This window comes from Galeopterus variegatus, unplaced genomic scaffold (assembly GCF_000696425.1).
Source record: "Galeopterus variegatus unplaced genomic scaffold, G_variegatus-3.0.2 Scaffold12, whole genome shotgun sequence".
Lineage (NCBI taxonomy): Eukaryota > Metazoa > Chordata > Mammalia > Dermoptera > Cynocephalidae > Galeopterus > Galeopterus variegatus.
In genome coordinates this window covers 594,778-618,178 of record NW_007726123.1, presented here as the reverse complement: position 1 = coordinate 618,178, position 23,401 = coordinate 594,778, and the positions used below count along the sequence as shown (strand labels likewise).

At 38.3% G+C, this 23,401-nt stretch overlaps 1 protein-coding gene across 4 annotated transcripts in view; it reads right to left on the bottom strand.

The window, feature by feature from the left end:
* The window catches only part of CERS6 (ceramide synthase 6), a 286,287-nt gene that overhangs the window by 68,621 nt on the left and 194,265 nt on the right, over positions 1 to 23,401 (bottom strand). For all 4 annotated transcript variants that reach the window (XM_008589359.1, XM_008589294.1, XM_008589425.1 and 1 more), the window contains exons 5-6: positions 10,396 to 10,446; positions 6,084 to 6,176 (exon numbers count right to left, since the gene is read on the bottom strand). In XM_008589359.1, the coding sequence (XP_008587581.1) occupies positions 6,084 to 6,176; positions 10,396 to 10,446 (144 nt within the window). The remainder of the gene's footprint in view (positions 1 to 6,083; positions 6,177 to 10,395; positions 10,447 to 23,401) is intronic.

Here is a 23,401-nt window from a genome sequence, read left to right as displayed (position 1 = left end):
TTTGGATAGTTATGGATATTCTTATTTGACGCTGCACCAAAACTTGTCAAGTCAGATATTGTTAAAGGTTAGTTGCAATGTGGAATCTAAAACCATATCCATAAACTTTTCATATTCTGTTACATTAAAACCCTTTGGTCTGTCTTGCCCTTTGAATGGATCTTTCACTTATGCATAATTTTACAACATCATGCATTAGTCATTTGGATAATATTGGTTCATTAAGTTAATAATATATTTTGTCACAGAATTTTTTTTTAATTGCACTTGTTAGTATCACTATTGATCTCATCAGAAAAGTCTTTAAGGATTGAGACACTATCAAGCTCTCACCGATGGACATAAACTTTCTAAAGATCTAATTTTTGCTTGGAAGCTTGAGTTTTATCATTGACAATGTTGATTGCTTTTCTTGAAACAATTTGACAAGTTCAGTTTGTGCATTTTTAAGAAAACACCTGCCAAATACATAAAACAGAATAACCATAGTTTGTCAATCATTCTTTCAAGTGAAAACAGTATTCTATTAAAGAAAAAAAAAAGCAGCTACTTCAGCTCACAACACAAAGAACTGCACATGATTCTTGAGACAACAATGTGTGTTATGATGCAGCAGAAGTACGTTATGCCTACCTACTTCCCATTTGATCACATGAAATATTTTTTTCCAATGTGTACTGAAGAATAGAGATTTAATAAAATTAATATGGCATTTTTTACTGCTTTATCAAGGGCATTCTCAAGTGCAACTTACAAAGCCCTTAAAACCTCAGTGGTTTAAAACAAAGGCTTATTTCTTAATCACTACCCGTTGGGGGTGAAGGAGGGGGTCTGCTGGCCTGAGTCACTCAGGGACCCAGGTGGATGGAGGAGACTCCATCTCCAATGTTACCAATCACTATACTAGAGCTCTAGACGGTCTCTCACCTGCAGTTAATTCAGCCCAGAAGTGACTCATATCAATCCTGTTCACAGTCTACTAGTCACATGGCCCCACCCAACCACAAGAGGGAGTGAGACGGTGCTGGCTGAGAAGCACAATCCTAGATGTGCCTGAGGGTAGACAGCTGGCAGTAAGTGGTGACTGCATTAAGGACTACAGCAATAGCTAACATTTACTGAGTATTTATGATGTGCCAGGAACTGTTCTAAGTACATGTATTACTTATTTACACTCACAACATTCCCATGAGGTAGGTTATATAAATTCCATTCTTTGGATCAGAGAGGTAAAGTAACTTGCTCAAGGTCACACCAAATTAGGAGTGGGCAGACAGCTGGGTGAGCAGACAGACTCAGAGCCCAGGCCCTTAACCTCCAAGCCATACTGCCCATAGCAATATTTTTCCTAGTCTAGGACAAAATGAGAAAAATAAGGACTTTTTCATAAAGCTAAATTTAAAGGATTGTCCTTTATCACAAGATGTCCTTTCTCCTTTTCTGTTAAAATGTGCTTTCCTTTATGAATTAATGGTGATAAATGGTAGGTGTTTTTAAAATTTTCCTTACTAGAAAAAGTATACAAGGTTGGAAACCTTAAGTTAGTTCTTCTTCATTATTATTTTGTTAATTTTAATTGACCAAAAATACAAAAATCTGTGATGACCAGCTTCGGGTTGTTTGTTTTAACACTAGGTTTGATTCAACAAAATTTTGGTCATTATGAGCCAGGTGCTGTTCTAAGCTGTATTTGTCAAACATTGTACTAGATGGTTTTACGTACATTATTTCATTTAATTCTATGCCATACTGCTTCCTTGTAAGAAGATGAAAGCATGCTTTTTCCTGTACCCTAAAACAAACTGAGGCAGGAAAGATCTGGACCATGGCAGGGCCCCAAAAGACAGCTAAAGCACTCACAGTGAGGGATGCTGGTTATTCTCTGCAAAAAGCTAGCAAAGGGCAAACATAAGCCCATCAATAAGTTTCTTGCTAAACTTAATCATTATACCTCTCTCTGTCAGAAATCTTTTATAAAAAAAAAATTAAAAAAAAAAAATCTTTTATAAGATATAGTGTCGCTCAGGTTAAAGACTAAAAGAGCAACAAGTTGACTTGACCAGCTGGGTCTTGGAACCCTGCCAAGGATGCTTTCCCGAGAAGGACTCTGAACACAAGCAGGACTCATTGGCCAAGGGCCCAGGCCTTCAAGCCAAACAACATCTTAGTTAAAAGGGACATAGGGTTTAGATGTAAGCAAGCTGTTCTGAGCTCCAACACAAGAATATTTATTAGGTTCCTTGGAAAATTTTGAAGTGCAGGAGAAATGCTCACTGTGAACAGGTGCTAAAGGATAGAAATTAAGCTTTGAGTAATAAAAGATGTTTCAAACAATGTTGAATACCAAGAATACACCCATTGTTTTAAGAAAATACCTTAATTTTTTTTTTTTAAACAAAAGGAGGAAAAAAGAAAGGAAGAGAGAAGGAAGGGAGGGTAGGAAAGAGAAATAGAGGGAAGAAAGAAAAAAAAGCTAATAAAAAATCTTCAAATAGATTTACACATCTTTGTAGCATATAATAGAATATAGCCAAGTCCATTATGTCTTTGCTAGTCCCTTCCCTCTGGGAAGAGTAATAGTATTTCTTATCACTGACCACATAAGTACCAATTCTGGAAATGATCAAGAGAGAGGCAATGTGCTGTCATCATGGGATAAAAGGTTCTACCCTCATTTTTAAACTCCAGGATCTATATGAAAACAGAGTAACTTTTTTAAAAGATGGCAAAAAAGGGGAGGACAGTTTGTAAATATAAAAGCCATTTTTAAAAGATTTATGAGCACATTAAGTTGAAAAAAGTGATTTCTAAACTTCATTTAAAGTACTGATTCTAAGAGTCTGAGGCATCCATTTGGATCAAAGGTTTATAAATCCTGTTTCTTATTTGAAAATGGCCATCCGAGCTCACTGTCATTTAATAGGGGAGCCTACGAAACATTTTGATAACCCTTCTATTAAGGAACTCATGAATAGCCATTAGAGTTGGTTTCCATACTATATTGCCAACGGGTGTCTTCAAACATCTCTATTACCTAATTAAGAAGCAGGCATCTTTAGAAGGTTTAGTTAGCAGCTCTGATATAAAAGGTGGGGAGTGTATCTGGCAGCCAGAACATACCATAAATCCTCACTGATGGCTGGAACAGCAGGTCCTCCTTGTGTTGTAATGAGGACAGGCCCACCAAGGACCCACAGGGCCAGACAGCAAGATGCGAAGGTGGAAAGCAAGGCCTGCAGCTCACTAATGACAGACGGCAGCAGAGGGAAAGGCCTTCCTTACTAAACGTGGGCCAAGTAATCAGCATGTCTGGTAGTAGCCAAATTCCCATTTTGTGAAAGAAACAAGAATAAGCCAACTGCACCAGGAATGTGCAGAAGTACTCTGACCAACAGAAGAAGAGTAAAATGCCAGACATCTAAAACAAGCTATTGGTGATGACTAGAAAAAATATATATATAATTAACTTTTATACATTGACAATATATATAGGCCTAGGTCAATTTCACAAACTTCACTGTGAAATTATCCTTTTAACAGGTGTTTTCTACACTGATGCTAAATATGTTAAAGTCATACAAAAGGATATACTTCAATCCTTGAAAGTAGTCTATCTACAAAAACTACTGAGATAATGGTCATTTGGCTTAAAGCACTGAAGACTCCCTGAATCCTGTTAGCTTACTGGTAAGACATATTACGCACACGATAAGAAAGCTCCAGCAAGTAGAGGGGACTAGGTGATGTTTGGAATAACAATATCTCGCTAGAATAGGAACCAATAAAACGGCAAAGAGTTGTGAAAGTCTTATTATCTCTAAGGCCAAGAGCATGGCAAGGCGAGGCAAGAATTGTGCACATGTCTGAGAGTAATCACAGGATTTTGCTTGGTATACTTGGGCTCTAATTCATTCCCACATGGCACAGACTTGATAAATTTACACAAAGTTACAGTGCATCAATTTTCCCAAGTTAAGAAAAAAAAAAAAAGGGAAGAATGTTCTATTTCTCTCTTTGTTATATAACTGTTTTGGGTGCCTACCTGAACAAAAGGGCTCCTCAAAAAAAAAAAAAAGAAAGAAAGAAAAGAAAAGAAAGAAAGAAAAAAAAGAAGATGCAATATGAGTCCAGCACATAGATGAAAATCAGTCTACAAGTACAGGTTGAGCATCCCTACTACAAAAATCTGAAACCTGAAATGCTCCACAATCTGCAACTTTTTGAGTGCTGACATGATGTTCAAAGGAAATGCTATTGGAGCATTTTGGATTTTAGATTTGCAGATTAGAAATGCTCAACTGGTATGTACTCTTTGAATATTCCAAAGTCCGAAAAATCCAAAGTCCAGAACACTTCTGTTTCTAGGCATTTTGGATAAGGGATACTCAACCTGTACTGACTACATGAATGAAGAAGGCTCCTCACGTAAGACAGAGGAGACTCAGCGGGCATACCATCACTAAAGGATCTTTAAACGTTTGTAGAAACTGACTAAGCCTGTTTGATGCAATGAATAAGGGAACCACAAATTATGGGAGTCAATGATTTACCTGCTATGCTTAAGCTAGCCTTGACGGATACCATCAAGGTACTCCATTCTACTTCTGAGAAGAAGATGACATATGCCATATTCAGGCCTTACAGCCACACAAGTCAGGAAAGGTAGCTTTTTGCCAGCCAAGTAAGCTGTAGGATGGTGGAAGGAGTATTCCTGGAAAAAGGGGCCTACAGACTCCTAAATGCTTTTCAAGTGCTGCTCGGATAGCACTTTTCAATTTAGCAGATTACTGGTCTAACCAAGAAATGATCCATTATTGTGCCCCATCATAATTAATGTACAGTCCCGCTTGCAAAGAAACTGAGTCTATTTATTCATTCACCCTAAACTTACTGATCCCCACCATGAGCAGGTGCATTGATAGTCATGAGGGGTGTAGAAATAAACATATCTTGCTTACTATGGAGTAAATGTTTGCATTCTCCCAAAATTTGTAGGTTGAAATCCTAACACCCAAAGTGACAATAAATATTAGGAGGTGGGACCTTTTTGGACTAAGACACTGCTCTTCAATGTCCATGTCCAGTAAAGGGGCAGAGTCATTTCACCACACTGTTAAAAATACAATTTGGTAACTGTAGGACACTTGTAAACTAAACACAGATGAAGCAGTGGTCAATCTTGAGAGAATTTAAATAAGACTTCAAAGAAGAGGTTACTTTTGGGCTACGTCTTATTTGGTAAGAAGGGGAAAACAGGGTATATTCTAGTCACCGGCAGGGTTTGGGGCAGAAGAAAAACATTTGGGAGTTACTGGCATATAGGTTATGGTTGGAAGTGTTAGGAAGTATAAGTTTGATCATTGGGGAGATGATATCCTGTAATCCAGGTCCAGAACTCTAGTGCACGCAAATATGTAGAGCACATGGCATTAAGATGGAGGACAGCAAAACCACTTTGGACGATTGATCCAAATATGAGAATCTTGAGAAAATGGAATCATGGAAAAAATAAGCAATGAATAGCCAAAAGTGCCATTTCTGTCAAGAAGCTGGTAAGATGGAAGCTGGAGTGAGTGGATTTAATACTTAGGAGGTCATGGGTACTCTCAGCAAAAGTGATTCCAGTGGAGCGGAGGGGTGAAAACTAGATGACAGTTCATTTAGTTGCATTTCTGTGACATATTCTGATACTAGATAACCCTTTAACTGGGGAATTCATTCTGTTGGGCTGATTATTATTTTACTGTCTCCCAGGAGATAAAAATAAAATTTTTACTTTTTATTTAATTTGGAGAACAGAGAGACTTGGGAATCAGACTAAGAGAAAATTACTGCTGTCAGGATTCATGCTATATTTTTTCACAGAGAAAAGAACACTGGGTTTTGGCAGAAGAGTAAACAGACAATAGGAACAAAATACAAAACAGCATAAACAAAGGTAGAGAACTTTCTGTAATAATGTAGAAAGTAGTGCTAACATAAGCACTGCCAGAAGAGAGGTGAGTGCCTTTGAGACTCTACACCCACCTGCCAAGGATCAAAGACTCATGTTTGCAAACATTTTATGACATAACCACTCTTACCTTTCTTTTGATGTCAGTGAACTGGGAAAACATTAAAGACCAATAAAACGACAGCTCCAAGATGTAATAGTAGTGAAGGTCAGTTGTGAGTGGCTGAGGATGAAACAAAAAAGGAAAGATTGATAGTTAATAGGGAATCCAGTTTGTATCACAAACATCTCAAGCTCAGTGCTGAAAAGTGACATAATGGGGCTTTGAAGGATGCCTCTAATCCATGCTCAATGGCATTCCTTTCATTTCATCTCCAAACCATAAAGCATCAATCACCATGAACATCTGGGGACCCAATTAATTATTCGGTATTTGAAACAAGTATCTGCAAGAACTTTTAGGCAACCTGAAAAAAAAAATTCTAATACATACACACAAAGAATAACCCTGGACAACTGCTGTGAGATTCTACAGTACAGGGACAAGGAAGGTGGGTGACAGAAACTGGAATGCTGTCTGGGTCACTGAGGGATAGTTTCAAGTTCTGCATTAATCAGAAAGCTTTCTTGTTATGAAAGGAAATGTTCAGTACCTTGCAAATATCAAGAACTATTCAAATATATTTATTAAAAGATTAGAGGGATAGAGAGATGGCCAAGAGATACCAGACTAGGCACCCAGACAGAAAATCAGGGATCAAGTCCCAACTCCACAGCTTAGTAGTTATAAAACTTGGCCCTTAGTTTACTTATTTGTAAAATGGGGGTAATACCTGCTTTAAACTGCTTTGGAAGCTCGGGGATGGGGAGAGGCTGAGAGAGGCAATGGAAATCAGGAGTATTTATTTTACACATAAATCCATAAAAACAAAATTGTTTTTACAAAACATTTTTGGTGAGTTACTTTTAATTGTTTTACTGAGTTGCAATAAAATGTTTTGCTTCATCAAAGTGGGGGGGCAGGGGGTTAGGGAGTAATTGGGTAAGGGACAAAGAACAGTTATGATTTGTAATGATGAACAGGCTAATAATATTGATTTGATCATGATATAACTGTACACAAATACTGACAGTCAACTCTGGACCCCATAAATAGTACAACCAATTATGTTTCAATTCAAAAAATAAATTTAAAAATGTTTCTTAGAGATAAAAAAATGTCTTGCTTTATCAGAATGAATGAGAAACCTTCAAAACATCACACAAACTAGTCCATACCCCTATACATGAGGTAATGCTATATATAATAAATACAATTGAAACGTAAATGCATTGTACACCAATAGCAGAACGAATGACTTTCCTGAGAAGCTGGCACTCAACTTCCAGCTCTAAGCATGGGAACCAAAAAATGTAGTTGTCCCTCTCATAAATTTTTGGGAACAAAATGCACAATGGGACAGGATACTCTCCAACCAGCAATCCTAAGCTCCAAACTCCAAGCATCAGTGAGCACTGCTAATGACCGAATGTTGTGTCCTCCCAATATTCGGATGTTGAAGCCTAATACCCAATGTGATGGAATTTGGAGGGAGGGCTTTGGGGAGGTAATTAGGTCATGAGAGTAAAGCCCTTATGAATGGGATTAGTGTTCTTACAGGAAGGGACATAATCTCTTATGGTATTCTGTTATAGCAGCCTGAACTGACTGAGACAAGCACCAATGTTTTTAATCAAGCTCAGCATTGCCCTGGGGAGAAAATATTTCCCACTGAACTTTCCTTTTAAAATCTGAAGGCATTAACAATGAGAGATGGGTTATTTGGCAGCAAGGAAGTCTAGAAAATAGGGCCCTGGCTTCAAGAGCCTTTGAGCTAAAGTTAAATTGTAGTTTCAATGAGATTCCTTCTCTTACTCCCAGCATCACCACCTGGGAAGATGCCCTAGAGGGGTTATGAGGACAAGTTAAATCACATCTTGAGACTGGAGCATTCATAAAAGAGTATCACGATATAATAATTACTATATTCGTGAAGTGCTTTGCAGTTGACAAAGCTCACTCATTCATAAAAATCCTATAAAGTTAGTGCTATCATTCTAGATCTAGATTGTACAGTTGACAGGAAACTACTGACAGTTAATCCAGGTTAAAAGGCTGAACCCAAGTCTCACAGCTAATGAAGCCCTGTGACCATCACATTAGGGCTTCTCATGCCCAACTTGGGCTCCTTATAACAAGTTGTACAAGGTTCAGCTGAATGCAATTTTACATTATTTTAATCTTAAAATACACACATGTACATACAAATTATTATTTATGCAAATGATACATACATACTCATACACAAGCAGTAGTGTGTCCTTAATAAAACTGAAGTAGACTACTACTTTTTCATCCAAAATCTGTTCAATTACTTAATATATAATGCTAAAGACATAATGTTTCATGAGCATACTCAATCTTTAAAAGTGCTCTTACAGCTTGAGACTGACTCTGACCTGTAGTCTATATATTTACATAGACATGATTACACACACAGTGTTCTAATTACATACATAATAGCTATATACTGTTTAATTTTTTTTCTCGCACACAAAAAAAGCAAGCAGCTATTTTTTTTTATTAGCATATGGTGTCTATCAAGGATGATTACTGTTCCTACAAGAGATCATGAATTTGTCCTAGATTTTGGGAGCTGTATGCTGAATTATTCACCATTAAGCAGTGATGTCTTACCAGTAGAAGGCCGTCTTGATCTGAATCCCCACATATGACATCTTTCCTTCCATATCAGTGATGTTTCCTCTTTTTAAACATAACTGTATCTACCAGATCCTCAAACTTGCATGTTGAATCTACATTGCTGTCTGTGAAACAGTCCACAGTTGCATCGTGGGCCACAGCTCTAGCAACTCATCTTTCTCAAAATAAGCAATTTCTCAGCTCCAGCCATAAACATGAAAGTTATTTTGGACCACATTATAGTTAAGAAGAAGAGTAGGTATTACATTTCATATGGATTTGTCTTTCATATGACAGAATTTACTTCATAAATGCGGTGCATTACAGCAGCTGCCATGCCAACATTCAAGTTAAGGTTTCTAGAAGACTTTAATGTACTTTTATAAATAGAAATTTAGATATATATGGATTTTGCCACTCAGTATACCATTACAGGATACAAACAGAGCTTTATATGACAACATTCCGAGTATTTAAGATAGTAAAACAGCAGTTGGGCCTGGGAATTATAATTGTGTAAAATACATCGGTTTCAACATTGCTTTAGTCTCTATCGGATATCCCTGAATGCTCAGCTCTAACCATGTCTTGCTGCTTATTTACATTCTTTTCTAATCTGAATAAACTACTTGAAAGGGATGGAAATGCAAACTGGAATTCCGTTTCAAGATGTGCTTAGCCTTGAACTTGCCCCAGGAGTATCCAATGCCATCCCTACCTACTGTTGCAACACTGTGTTTAATAGGGAAGACAGAGGGCATGCCTGATCCCCATTAACCTGATGAATACCAGAAAGATCAAATGCCTCTAAACAGGTAACCCAGAAAAACCCCAGTCAAAATAAAAAGTCCAAGTTGTTTATTATAAGGTATGTCTCTTTATGTTGTCACCAAAATACCCAGCTGCATTTACTGCTCTTTTATAACATATCCCAATTGCACTAGAAATTATAGAAATTTCCCAGCTTTTTTTTTTTTGGTGGCTAGCTTGTACGGAGATTCGAACACTTGACCATGGGTTCACTCTAACCAACTGAACTAACGGGCCAGCACATGATGGCAGCTTTGATATTAGAACGTTAACTGATCTGGAGACCACAACAACACATGCTAATATTACTGAATTCAGGGGAAAATGCAAACGTATGTCAGTGGGCAGGGACCTAAAATGATCCTTTTCTGGGATATGACTTTAATCTCATTTTCACTGATGATTTATTTTTGTTGCAGAAATAATGTTACAAGCCTAGTTTTCTGTGCTCAAGGAAATGGTACTTGATTTATATATTTGAGGCTGCCCCTAAGCCACAAAGTGAAGCAGACTCAGTGTGCCTGCTGCAGCTCCACACTTGAGCTTTCCCACTTGCTGTTGAGACAGGCCTGTGCTGTCAACAGGTGTTCACTTTTCTCAGTAATTAGAAGCAGCTCGGCTGTTATGAACAGGAATCATCCACCTGTTGACCCAGCAGATATACCTTCCAAGCTTACTCCATCTGCTAAAGCAATTGGACTTTGATTCTGAACTCCACTAAGAGCACACAAATCCTTTTCCTCCCTAGGTTATATCCAGCATTGATCAGTGGGGTGGGGCCAAAAAGCAAGAGGGCTGGCCAACCTCTTGGGACCTGCCCGAAATCATGAAATTGACCTAAGGAAGATGCTCTACATGTGTAAAAACCCAGACAGTAATGTCTCCTTACCTGATAGGGGTAGTTGTACCAGCAGTGCCTTGTATTCCACAACCAGGGGGTCTGAAACAAATGACAAAAACATATTTTACATGTTTTGGGAAAAAAGCAGGATAAGAGATGTTTATGACTGACTCTTGCCTCCAATATTTTGAGATTTCGATAATGTACCTGTGTGAGAATTGAAGGGCTTAACTAGGAATTAAATATTAAAGCAATGAGTATCCTACCATACATTCTCTCTGGGTAATCTTCTAAACTCAGCTGGTAGCATTTCAGTTTGCTTCTGGGATGGAGTCCTGGCTGGTGTTTTTTATATTTTGCTGGTCACTTAGACATATTCCTGCTACGTAACAAGCCGCAACAGCAGAGCCCTGTGGGGCTCTCATCAGGAGATCCAAATCATCCATCTCACTGTTATCAACAAACAGTGCTGACGGTTGGCACAAACTACTCTGAAACTCCTCAGACTCAATGTTTACAAAGCAACATTATTTATGCCTTGACCAGGGATCAGTGACATGTGGGTTTACACCTCGGCCTAACCCTGATAGCACACTCACCCTCTAACCTGTGGGCAAGGTCTTTTTATGACAAAACAATCATTCTTAACTTGATGGCAATTACTTGCCTAATAAAACTGTATAATCAGACAGAAAATCTAAGTGTACACACAGATTTCAAACACTCCTAATAATCAGGGAGGGGTTGGTATGGATTTAAACACAGTTGAACCATCCAAAAATACCAGCATAAACATTCTCATATTTCTGTATTAACTTCATAATTCTTTTGCATCTCTAATCTAGCTATCAGCACTTATATACAATTGATATACATCTGTATATCTCTTATAATTAATCCTCCAACATCATCATCAGCCCTATACCATAAGGTTAAGGATGATGATATTAGTTAATATTTGTTCAGTCCTCCCTATGATCCATTCACTTAAGATTTTATATATATTAACTCATTTAATCCTTAAAGTACCTAGTAGTATTTGCTTTATTTTATACATTGGCAAATAGAGGCTCTGAGTCTGTAAATAATTGCTGAGGTTAAATATCTAGGCAGTGCCAGAGCTGGAAATCAAATGCAGCCTGTCTGTCCCAAACCCAAATGTAACCACTATGCATTCTGTCTCTGAGTCTGATAAAACTAAACCAGATCTCAGTGTAGGGAGCCAGATTGAGCTAAAAACCTGTGGCGGGTTAGAAATCTTGATTCTCCTTTGATCTTAGAACAGGATTTTTAGGTAATGCATGAATAAGCCTAAAGGCTCTTGAGTAGGGGACAAAAGTCCACAGTTAAGTTTGGCAAAAGCCATCTAATCGATTCTAATCACTGTTTAGGTATGGGATTGTGTACTTTGACTCTTTTAGGTTGCTGGTTTGATTCTGGCTTGAATGACTATTGACTAACCTATTGATTGTTCTTTAGATATGTTAAGGAAAATGCTTGAATGCTGTTTAAATATGCTAAAGAAATCACTGTAGGAAGTATGTAAAAAAGAAAAAGTTTACTAAGGACAAGATGTTTGTTGGGGAATTGACCTAACTCTTTACAAATTATATTCTGGAATGTCACATTGTTAACTTACTGCTGTTACTAGTTTTACACTGCCTGTTTTTATGTCCTTCTTTGATGATTGAATCAACTGATTTTTCTTGTGAAATTTCCTTGTCTTGTCAATAAAAAGAAAGGCTGATTTTGAATCAGGGCTGCTGCTCCCCTGATGGGCAGCAGTCCCTCCAGGCCTCATTGATGATACTTTGAGTGAATTCTTTCTTTCTCTTTTTTCTGTCTCGGTTACACAGAGGAAAGTGTAACAAAGTGGTGCCCCGTGTGAGGAGTTCCCCACAGACCAGAGACTGACCTGCCAACTTACTGGAGAGGAAAAGGACGTCTGACACATCCTGGCAAGGGAGTCCCTAGTAAGGGAGATGCATCCCAGTAAGGGAATCACAGACAGCTTTTGATTGCATGCCTGTGGCAGTGTCTAATTAGGGTTTCACCTGTAGGTTTTGCTTTCTATCTATTCTTCCAGCTATGGGTATCTCACTGTCTAAAAGAGAAGTTCAATATAGGTCACAACTTCAATGTCTCCTTAAGGCAGCAGGGTATAAGGTACTTAAGTGTCAACTAATTAAATTATTATTAGTTATTAGGCAACAATGCCCTCAGTACCTTAAAGAAGGAAATCTTAGTATTGAGGGTTGGGAACAAATTGGTCGATGGTTAAAAAATACAATAGGTCCAATTCAGGCTTCTCATCTAATGGTTTGGAATTTATGTCAAGTTGCTTTGAGACCTATTGTAGACCTTAACAAAAAACAAAGACATGCTCATGTCACTGAAAAAGGATAAACCTTAATCTTTGCCAGGAACTGAAAAAGCTTAATTGGACAAACTAAATAAAATCCTTGTTTCTGTTTATGTCTACATGTATATTTATGTAAATGTATGTTATGTCTACATGTTCATGTCTATGTGTGTTTGTATTGTCTGCATGGTACCAAATTGGCTTATAAATAATGTGCACTCATTAAATAAATAAGTATACTTTTCAAGTTCATGAGTTTAATTTTCTAAAATTGCTGATAAAATAAATATATTTTCAAAATTTGATTTAAACCTTTTGCCTAAATTTGTTTTTAGGTCAACACATTTTGTGGTATGTTTAATGCTTGTTTAATTAGTTTAAGGACTAAAAGCTGTAAGAAATCTGGCTTCTGGGCTTCTCCCAAAGCCTTGCACATGTCTTGTTATTAACTTGTTTTTGGTTTTAAGCCTCTAAATATACCAAGTTTTTGGCTAGGAAACCATAAACATCTACTTGGTAAAAAATAGTTGAGACTCAAACAGGGCTTTATGTAATCTGCTCTGACAAATGGACCCCTATTTACTAATCTAAATGTATAAAAATGTTCTTATCAACACACATTGTTGCCTGGGTTTACTAATCAAACAGGACTACATTTGTCTTTGCTAAAAGCTTTTAAGTCGTAACCCCCCCCCCCCGCTGCCAAAACCAAAAACCAAAATACAAAAAAACCTTTCTATATATAATATTTTTGACAAATTAGGCCAATTTAACATTGATTTTTAAAAAGTATGTAAAAAGGAGGTGATCTGAGGAAGGCTATGGCTGTGGAGATGTGGTTATGGTTGGAGGGGCTAGAGAGAAGGAAAAATAATTTTTATGTGAGAAAGCATCTGATACAGTGTATTTTTGTCCTAGAGTAAAATGACTTGCTATTTAGAAATAGGAAGTATAGGACAAAAATAAAATGTCTAAGTCAGTCATGATAACGGTTTATGTAGATAAGTTTGTTAAAAGGGTTTTACAGTAGAAAGATTAACTGGATTTAAAAACTGTGTGAGTTTTTCTAAAAATTAATGTCAGAGACATTCTGATGCAGGGTTAGAGTTTGCTCACCTGCAATGGAACAACCAGATTTCCTAACAGCAATTAAAAGCTCTTAATAAAAAATTGTAAAAGGTTTTCTTTGTCTTTTAGGTAACTGGCCTAGGAAGCTTATTTCATGTTTTCGCATTATAATTTCTTGTGCTCTCTGCCTTTGAAATCCTTTGTCATTGTGCTTTTATTTTTATAATGATTTGTGATCTTATCTAATTGAATGTTTCAAACCTTTACTTAACAAATTTCCCAAAACCAAATTCTAAAAACTCAACCTTTTAACTTAAACTAACTTTGAGAGGTTCCAAGGGCCCTGAAGCTTCTCAAAAGAGATAAATATATATATATATATCTCAAAACCAATTGGCTTATTTGATAAATTAAACTATATGGGAAAACACTGTCAGTACTAAGATTTATAAATATATGTTCCAAAATTATGTAAAATTCTTAAAATCTATGTCTTATAAAATGCTATCAATCATAATCTTGGTTCAATTATAATTTTAAGATGTTATGTCTTCAAATATTTTATGAAAAAACTCTGACAGGTACAGTTTCCTGACAAACTTTGAGGTCATACCTTTAAACTAAATTTCCAAAATCCTAATAGAGAAACTGATGGGTGCATGAAATTACTCACCAAGGTCAAAACAACAAAAGTTAATTACATAAAACTAATGAAGTGATTTTTTAAAAATTATGGGTTTTTACTATTTCTTTATTTTGAAACACTGCTAGTTCTCTTAATGTTTTGTTTTCCAGATTTAAAAAAATATTTTAAGGTATAACAGCTTGCTAAGGTATATGTTTATGAACAAAAATCTAAACATTTACTTTTCTCTCTACTTGATCCCTCCAAGATTTAAAAACTATTCATGTGTTGTCATTTTATAACAATATAGCTATTAACATAAGTTTGATAAGGATCTGTTCTTGTAACAGGACACAATTAAAAACACTGGTTATTTTACCTAGGATTTAACTGAAATGTTATGCTTTCAGATATGACCAAACTGCCCTACCATCGCCTACCAACAGGACCACAATAGTTAAAACCTGTTAAATTGTTAATATGGGGAAGAGGGTCTTCTGTTCTTTCTCCTATGGGCACTTTGGATACCAGCAAAGGCCGTTTGCCCCTATCATGTGACACCATGTGACAACAAATCCAATTCCAGAACTCCAAAATCACGTAACTATAAATTCCTAAGGTCTGGAGGTAACATGCCTGTTCATAATCTATGGGCTTTTCCTTTTTAGTCAGCCTTCCGTAGGTAATAATGTTTATTGGACCCATATTTTAAATCCTCCTGTTTTTGAACTACTTACTTGGGGTGCTTCAGAGCCTCCTCTTTCATCTAATGATGCTGCTTACACTGGAGGTCTCCTGGCCCATTACAAGTTTACAACATCAATTGTAGCACTAATTTTACTGCTAGCAACTTTTACATTCCTTTTCAACCACAATGGTATATAAATCATATTTTTACAGCTCTTAATTGTACTATAGCTGTGAAACAGCAAACATTTATTCAAACTGCTGGAGTTAGTAAAAATTCTGAATGAAAAAACAATCATCCTAAAACCAATATTCCTGTTTGTTCTCACCCCTGGATTGCTATTGGAAATGGTCTGGACTTTAACTGGGTCTCTTGCCATTCAAATAATTTTACAAAAAATAAGTTATGTTACCATTGGCTAAGTTTTGGTCCATATATGATGGAGTTTGGATGTGTTGTCCCCTCCAAAACTCATGTGGAAATTTGATCTCCAATGTGTCAGTGTTGGAAACTGATTGAGTCACGGGGGCGGATCCCTCACGAATGGGTTAATGCTCTCCCTGGGGGAGGAGGGGTAGTGAGTTCTCGCTCTATTAGTTCCCGCGAGACCTGATTGTTTAAAGGACCCTGGCACCTCCTCTCTTTCTCTCTTGCTTCCTCTCACCATGCGATCTGCTTGTACCCGCCAGTTGCCTGCCACTTTTCTGCCATGAGTAGAAGCAGCCTGAGGCCTACGCCAGATGCAGCTGTCCCAGAATCATAAGCCAAATAAACCTCTTTTCTTTATAAATCACCCAGTCTCAGGTATTTCTGTTATAGCAACACAAAATGGACTAAAACAGAAAATTAGTACTGAGGAGTAGGGTGTTGCTATACAGATACCTGAAAATGTCAATGCAGCTTTGGAACTGGGTAATGGGCAAAGATTGGAGGAGTTTGAAGGACTTAAAAGAAGAGAAAAAGATGAGGGAAAGTTTGGAAGATTTTAGAGATTAGTTAAATGGCTGTGACCAGAATGTTGATAGAAACGTGGACTGTAAAGACCATGTGGCTGATGAGGTCTCAAACAGAAATGAAGAACTTAACAGGAATTGGGGCAAAGATCACCCTTGCTACACCATAGCAAGGAATTTGGCTGCGTTGTGTCCATGCCCTTGAACTTTGTGGAAGATGGGACTTAAGAGTTGTTAACCAGAGCATCTGGTGGAAGAAATCTCCAAGCAGCAAAGCATTAAGGATGCTGCATGGTTATTTCTAACAGCCTATGCTGAGTTATGGCAGAAAAGACATGATGTAAAGCCAGAATTTAAAATGGGAGCACAGCGTAAAGATTTGGAAAATTTGCAGCACAGCCATGTGGTAGAAAAGCAGAGAGCATGCAATGGTGCAGCCCAGTGACCATTAGCTAAGAAGATCAGTACAAAGGAAAGGGGTTATCAAGAGAAGGAGAAAAAGGGGCCGGCCCGGTGGCGCACTGCTACAGTGTGCCGCTTGGGAGCGCGGCGGCGCTCCCGCCGAGGGTTCGGATCCCACATACAGACCGGTTCCCGCTCACTGGCTGAGCGAGGTGCGGGCGCAGCACCGAGGGTTGCGATCCCGTTGCCGGTCCCGGTCCAGTACGGGAGCGACACTGAGGGTTGCGATCCGTTGCCGGACACGAAAAAAGACAAAAAAAAAAAAAAAAGAGAGAGAAGGAGAAAAAGGCCCTGAAGGCATTGCAGAAGCCTCTGGGGCCAACCCTTCCATTTCAGGCCCAGAGACCTAGGGAGAGAGAATGGTCTTGGCAAACAGGCCCGAGGCACCCTCCATGGGCTCGCTGCCCAGGGCCACCTGGAGAAGCTGCTTCTAGCACCAGCACCCCAGCTGCTTTGGCTCCTCCAGCCATGGCCAAATTGACCCCGGGTGTGGCTGGACCCGCAGCTTTGGAAAATACAAGCTGGAAGTCTTGGTGGCGTCAATGTGGTGTTAGGTCTGCAGGCTCACAGAATGCCAGAGCTGAGAAGGCTTGGGAGCCTCCACCCAGATTTCAAAGTATGTATGGAAAAGTCTGGGGACCCAGGAAGAGATCTGTCACAGGGGTGGAGTCACTGCAGACAGCCTTTGCTAGAGCAATGCTGAGCGGAAATGTGGGGTCAGAGTTGCAGCAGAGGAACCCCTATAGTGTCATGCCTAGTGAAGCCACGAGAGTGGGACCGCCATGGAGACCCCAGACCTGTGGAGCTACCAGAGTGGAATACCAGCCTGGGAGAGGTAAAGTGCGGCCTGAAACCAGGAAAGCCATAGGAGCAGAGCTGCCCAAGGACTTAGGGACCCAACCCCCACACCAATGTGCAGAGGCAGTCAAACATGGATTCAAGGTATCTGATTCTCCAGCCTTGAAATTTAATGCCTGCCCTGCTGGGTTTCGGACTTGTCTGTAACCTGTTTTTCCTTTCTTCTGGCCTATTCCTCCCTTTTGGAATGGGAACGTATACCCAATGTCTGTTCCACCATTGTATCTTGGCAGTAGATAAATTTGGTTTTGTTTTTCAGGTTCAAAGCTGGAAGGACTTTTGCTTTTGGTCTCAGATGAGACTTTGGACTTTAGACTTTTAAGTTGGTGCTGGAGCAAGCTAAGACTTTTGGGACTGTTGGGATAGAATGATTGTATTTTGTATGTGAGAGTGACATGAGTTTTAGGGGGCCAAGGGCGGAATGATGGAATATGGACATGTTGTCCCCTCCAAAACTCATGTGGAAATTTGATCTCCAATGTGGCAGTGTTGGGAACTGATTGAGTCATGGGGGTGGATCCTTCATGAATGGATTAATGCTTTCCCTGGGAGGAGGGGTAGTGAGTGAGTTCTTGCTCTATTAGTTCCCGCGAGACCTGATTCTTTAAAGAACCCTGGCACCTTCTCTCTCTCTCTTGCTTCCTCTCTCACCATGTAATCTGCTTGTACCTGATGGCTGCCTGTCACTTTCCACCATAAGTAGAAGCAGCCTGAGGCCCGTGCCAGATGCAGCTGTCCCAGAATCGTAAGCCAAATAAACCTCTTTCCTTTATAAATCACCCAGTCTCAGGTATTTGTTATAGCAATGCAAAATGGACTAAAACAATGTATATTTGCCATCTCCCCTACACTTTAATATCTCTAATCTTAATATTTCTCATATGTTTATAGTGATGCAGGATATAGCTCCATTTGTATAACTTCTATTCCTTTTAATTCCTCCACTACATGGCAAAACATACAAAAACTTTTACACATAGCTTTTCATTCTGATCTACATGGAGATATTCAAAACTTAATAATCAAACTTCAACAACAAATGACACAGCTTCAAGAAGAAACTCAAAAGATTACTGTTAATCATTTAAATGATTTGGCTCATTGGCTTAATCCTACCCATTGGTTTTCTGGTTTAAATATAAGAACTTGGATTATTGCTGGAATTAGTGTCTTATGTATCTTGTGTTTTCTTATAGTGATTAAAGTGTTATGTTCCATGTCCTAATGGACTTGTCAGGCTGTAGCAGTGCTAACTCTTCTTCATCAGAACGTCTTTGACTCTGACTCCCTCATTACTTCCGGTTTTTATAAGAAGAAGAAGGGGGGAAATGTAGTGGGTTAGAAATCTTGATTCTCCTTTGATCTTAGAACAGGATTTTTAGGTAATGCATGAATGAGCCAAAAGGCTCTTGAGTAGGGGACAAAAGTCCACAGATAAGTTTGGCAAAAGCCATCTAATCAATTCTAATCACTGTTTAGAGATGGGATTGTGTATTTTGACCGTTTTAGGTTGCTGGTTTGATTCTGGCTTGAATGACTATTTTCTATTTAACCCATTGATTGTTCTTTAGATATGTTAAGGAAAATGCTTGAATGCTGTTTAAGTATGCTAAAGAGGGTCTGCTGGTGGCTCATTTAGGAGAGTGCAGCGCTGAGAGCGCCAAGGCCACAGGTTTGGATCCTATATAGGGATGGCTGGTGCGCTCACTGGCTGAGTGTGGTGCAGACCACACTATGCTGAGGGTTGCGATCCCCTTACTGGTCAAAAATAAATAAATAATAAATAATAAATAACTATGCTAAAGAAATCGCTGTAGGAAGTATGTAGAAGAGAAAAAATTTACTAAGGACAAGCTGTTTGTTGGTGAATTGACCTAACTTTTTACAAGTTACATTCTGGAATTTCACATTGTTAATTTACTGCTGTTACTAGTTTTACACTTCCTGTTTGTGCGTCCTTTTTTGATAACTGAATCAACTGATTTTTCTTGTGAAACTTCCTTGTCTTGTCAATAAAAAGAAAGGCTGATTTTGGATCGGGGCTGCTCCCCTGATGTGCAGCAGTCCCTCCATGGGCGGTTGCTCCCCTGATGAGCGGTAGGTCTGTCCAGGCCTTATCGATGGTACTTTGAGTGAATTCTTTCTTTCTCTTTTTTTCCGTCTCAGTTACACAGAGGAAGGTGTACCAAAAAGCCATGCCAAGCCCTAAACCTAAAAATGTCCATATCATGTAATCTCCCTGCACTTAACTTTCTGAACGTCCAAGTTGTATGCATGTGTCTCCTCCGTTTCACTCGCCTATAACATCGATGCTCATTCCTGACTTCACAGGGTGATTGTGAGGATCAAATGACATAGTGTGTATAAACATATTTGGAGGCTTCAAATGTTTGATGGTATTGTATTTATATAGTTATATAAACAATACTGAGGAAGATATAGAAAATATAGAAAAAACAAAAATAAAATAAAAATAAATTCTCATTAACATTTTGATGTACAGACCATTTTTGGTCTTTTTTCTTAGGTAATATCGATATATATATAGAGATACATAGATTTGTTTATTTTTAAACACACACACATATATGCATGTTTTAAAAGTGTGGGCACAACACACCAAAATCTATTTTAAAGTATAGTACAAATGTTAGTTATTACCTTTCTCTCTGATAAAGTTGTCTATTACATCCACAATTAGTTGAAAGCCCCTGAAGTAGAATTATGTCATATGCATATGTTTATCCCCCCAGCATTTATGCCCAATATGTTCAGCATTTGTTTCCTGAATACTAATGGAAAGGAATACAGAATTACTTACAAGGCCTATAACAAACCTAGTAGTACTTCTATGAATTATCAGTCTTGCCAAGCCCACAGGGCTTGTGTTTGCTTGCCCCTAAAGATGCAGCAGGAATCTTCTCCAGTGCAGCCATCTGTTCCAGTCACAGGCAGGAGAGAAAAGGTATTACCCCCAGTGACCCAGAAAAACCTGTAACTTAGAGCTTCCTTTCCTCTGTGAGCTTCCTGGCTAATGGGTTTTAGAAGAAAACCCTGTGTGCATCAGATGTGCATCACATACACCTGCTCCTGTTACCTGACTGACCTGCAGAAACAGTGGACAAGTGCCTGTCTCTCGCTGGGCTCCTGCCCACCTGAAGCAAGAGCAAAGGCCTGGACACTGTGAATTTAACAGAGCTACCAGGGCCCTAGCTTGGCCTGCAAGCTTTTTTGCCAAACATTTTAATAAGTTCTTTCACATAAAATGCACGTTCACATGTACCTCTCACTTTGACAACACTAGGTATTAATATTGTCTTCTACGTGTACAGCACATGTTTCTAGGATCTCACATTATGCCTCCAAAACACTTTGAGATGGGTGGAATAAATATCTTTCCCAATTTATAGATGAGAAAACTGAAGTCCATGAGAAGGTGATTCTCCTAACTTCTGATATAGCTGAAAACTGAGGTATGAATCTGGATTGGCTACTTATAATTCAATACATTAAGAATAACTTATTTAATTTGAATTGATACCATTAAGTTATCATTTATCAATTTTTCAATTTTTCCATGGATAACGTTTTTCCGGTTTTCTAGGCATCTTTTTCAGAATCATTTTCACATTCGTTTGATGTCAAAATCTAAATATTCTATCACACAAGTTAAAGGATAGTAACATAATTAAGAACATAAAAAACTAAGATATTTAGACATCATAAAAGAGCAAAGGTAATTAGGAAAAAATAAAAACCCTGAATGCCTTTAGAGTGGTTCTGGAATCTTCCGGTAATTTCATCTTCTTTACAGGTATAAGGCACCTTGCTAAATACTTTGTAATATTTCACAATTCAACGTAGATGAATAAATTAACAAATTATTTCTGATTTTATAATAAACATCAGATGCAGAAATTGCTAGCAAAACAATAGCTAAGGAAAATGCTTCTCACCCAGCTTCCCTATTGGATATAACCATATACCTGGTAGAAGAGATGTGAACACAATTTATGTGTGCCACTTTGGGATGATGCCCCTAAAAATTAATGTAAACAAGTTCCTCTCACCCTTTCCTCCACTCTCATCAGAGGGAAACAATTAAAACTGCAGCAGTCACCTTTGGTCCTGAGATGGAAGTTTCTGTTGAGGCTGGTGTCAGAGGCCTCCTACCAGCCCTGGTCTGCTTATCTCTGCATTGTACGTATAAGATAAATTCCCACCATTTCTCTCATATAGAAGCTAATTGTACTTTGTTTTGTTTTATATATAAATATATACATAGTAGCATAGTCTGTAGTCTTATTAATTATGCATTAAGGTAAATATCATTAATTATTTTGTAGACAAATAGCCTCAGAGAGGTACAGTAATTAATTGAAGGCTACCCAGCTGGTAAGTAGAGAAGGTAGAAATGAAACTCAGGCCAGCCAGGCTCTTCAATTGTAGCTTCTCTTAGGTACTCTGGGTGTAGCAAGAATGAGTAATGAAAGAAAAATAATAGGGGCATTTGGAATTGATTCCTGAAAACAAGTTACTACCTAAAAACACTGAATTTTAGGATTAGAAAGGACTTCCAAATCCTGTTTAATTTATAGAACAATCCACATGTCCAGATGGGTAACCAGGTGTCTGCATGACTATCAATCACTGATAAGATCCCTCAGGCTTACTCCCTGCTTTTTTATTGCCCAACAGAAATTGTATTAACACTTTTTTTGCATCTGTTATTGAATTGTGTTCCCCCAAAGTTCATATGCTATGCTGAAGCCCTATCCCCCAACATGACTGTATTTGGAGATAAGGTATATAGGAGGTAATTGAAGTTAGCTGAGATCATAGTGGTAGGTCGCTAAACTGATAGGGTTGGTGGTCTTATAAGAGGAAGAAAGAGAGATCTCTCTCTCTGTCTCTATGTGCACTCAGAGCCAAAGGCCATGTGAGGACCACAGTGAGAAGGTGGCAGAGAAACACATTTCTGTTGTTTAAGCCACCTAGTCGGTGATATATTCTTATGCAGCCTGAGCTAACAGAGCAGCATAAGAAGAGTCCTCATAAAAGGTGCTTAACAGCTATTAAATTACAGATTGAATAATTTCAATAAAACATCCAAATAAGACTAAGACAGGCCATATCTTAGTGGATGAGAAATTTCCTCTCACACTCTCAATCTAAACCACAATGCATAATGGGATTTTTCATTACATTATGTACACCTGCTCCCAGACACATCACTGGGGACACAACTTAGCAGCAAGCATGTCCATCAATAACACAGTCCCACGGGAGGTGTCTGAGCAAACCCAATCCCAGCACCAGGATGGAGGCCAGAAACGCAGCTGGAGGTCACCTACAGCTTTCGTGTGCATTTTGACCATACCCATAAGACTTGAGTGGTATTTATTCTATAATTTTTTTTGTTGTTAAGAGAAGAGAAGCCTCCTTAAATGTCAGTAAATCTGCTCTTTTATCAGGTTTCTTCTTTTATCCGCTGTTCTGTAGAGGTTTTATCATAACAACTCACAAAAATAGATTGGGTCTGATTATTTTACTTCACCATGTGTAATAAGATAGGTGTGGTCTTATTTCATGTCTTTACAGTTCCTTTTGACACACTTCCTGAAAATAATGGTTTAAAAAACCAACAAATCTTTGTTTCCATACCACCTCTTGTGATGACAGACTGATCATTAAATTTCCAGAAGCACAGGCTACCTGAGATCACTGGTGCTTGTCATGTTAGTGTACATACCTAAAGAGATTCTGTAGCAAAAAACCAGAGGAAATGATACCTGGGTAGCCGGGTAAGTGTTAAATGGTTAAATATAAATACATACACACCCTCATATATACTCCTCACCCCTGCCCCCAAGAATCAGTAGGTACCTGTGGCTGAATAGTAGTTTCTTTGAATTAATAACTATTTTGATTTAACAGAAGAACATGAATCATATAAAGTACTGAAGACATTTTGTTGCTCCATCAAAGATGTGAAAGGTCTTTACCCAAAGTCAGCATCTTAGAGGCAAAATTTCATC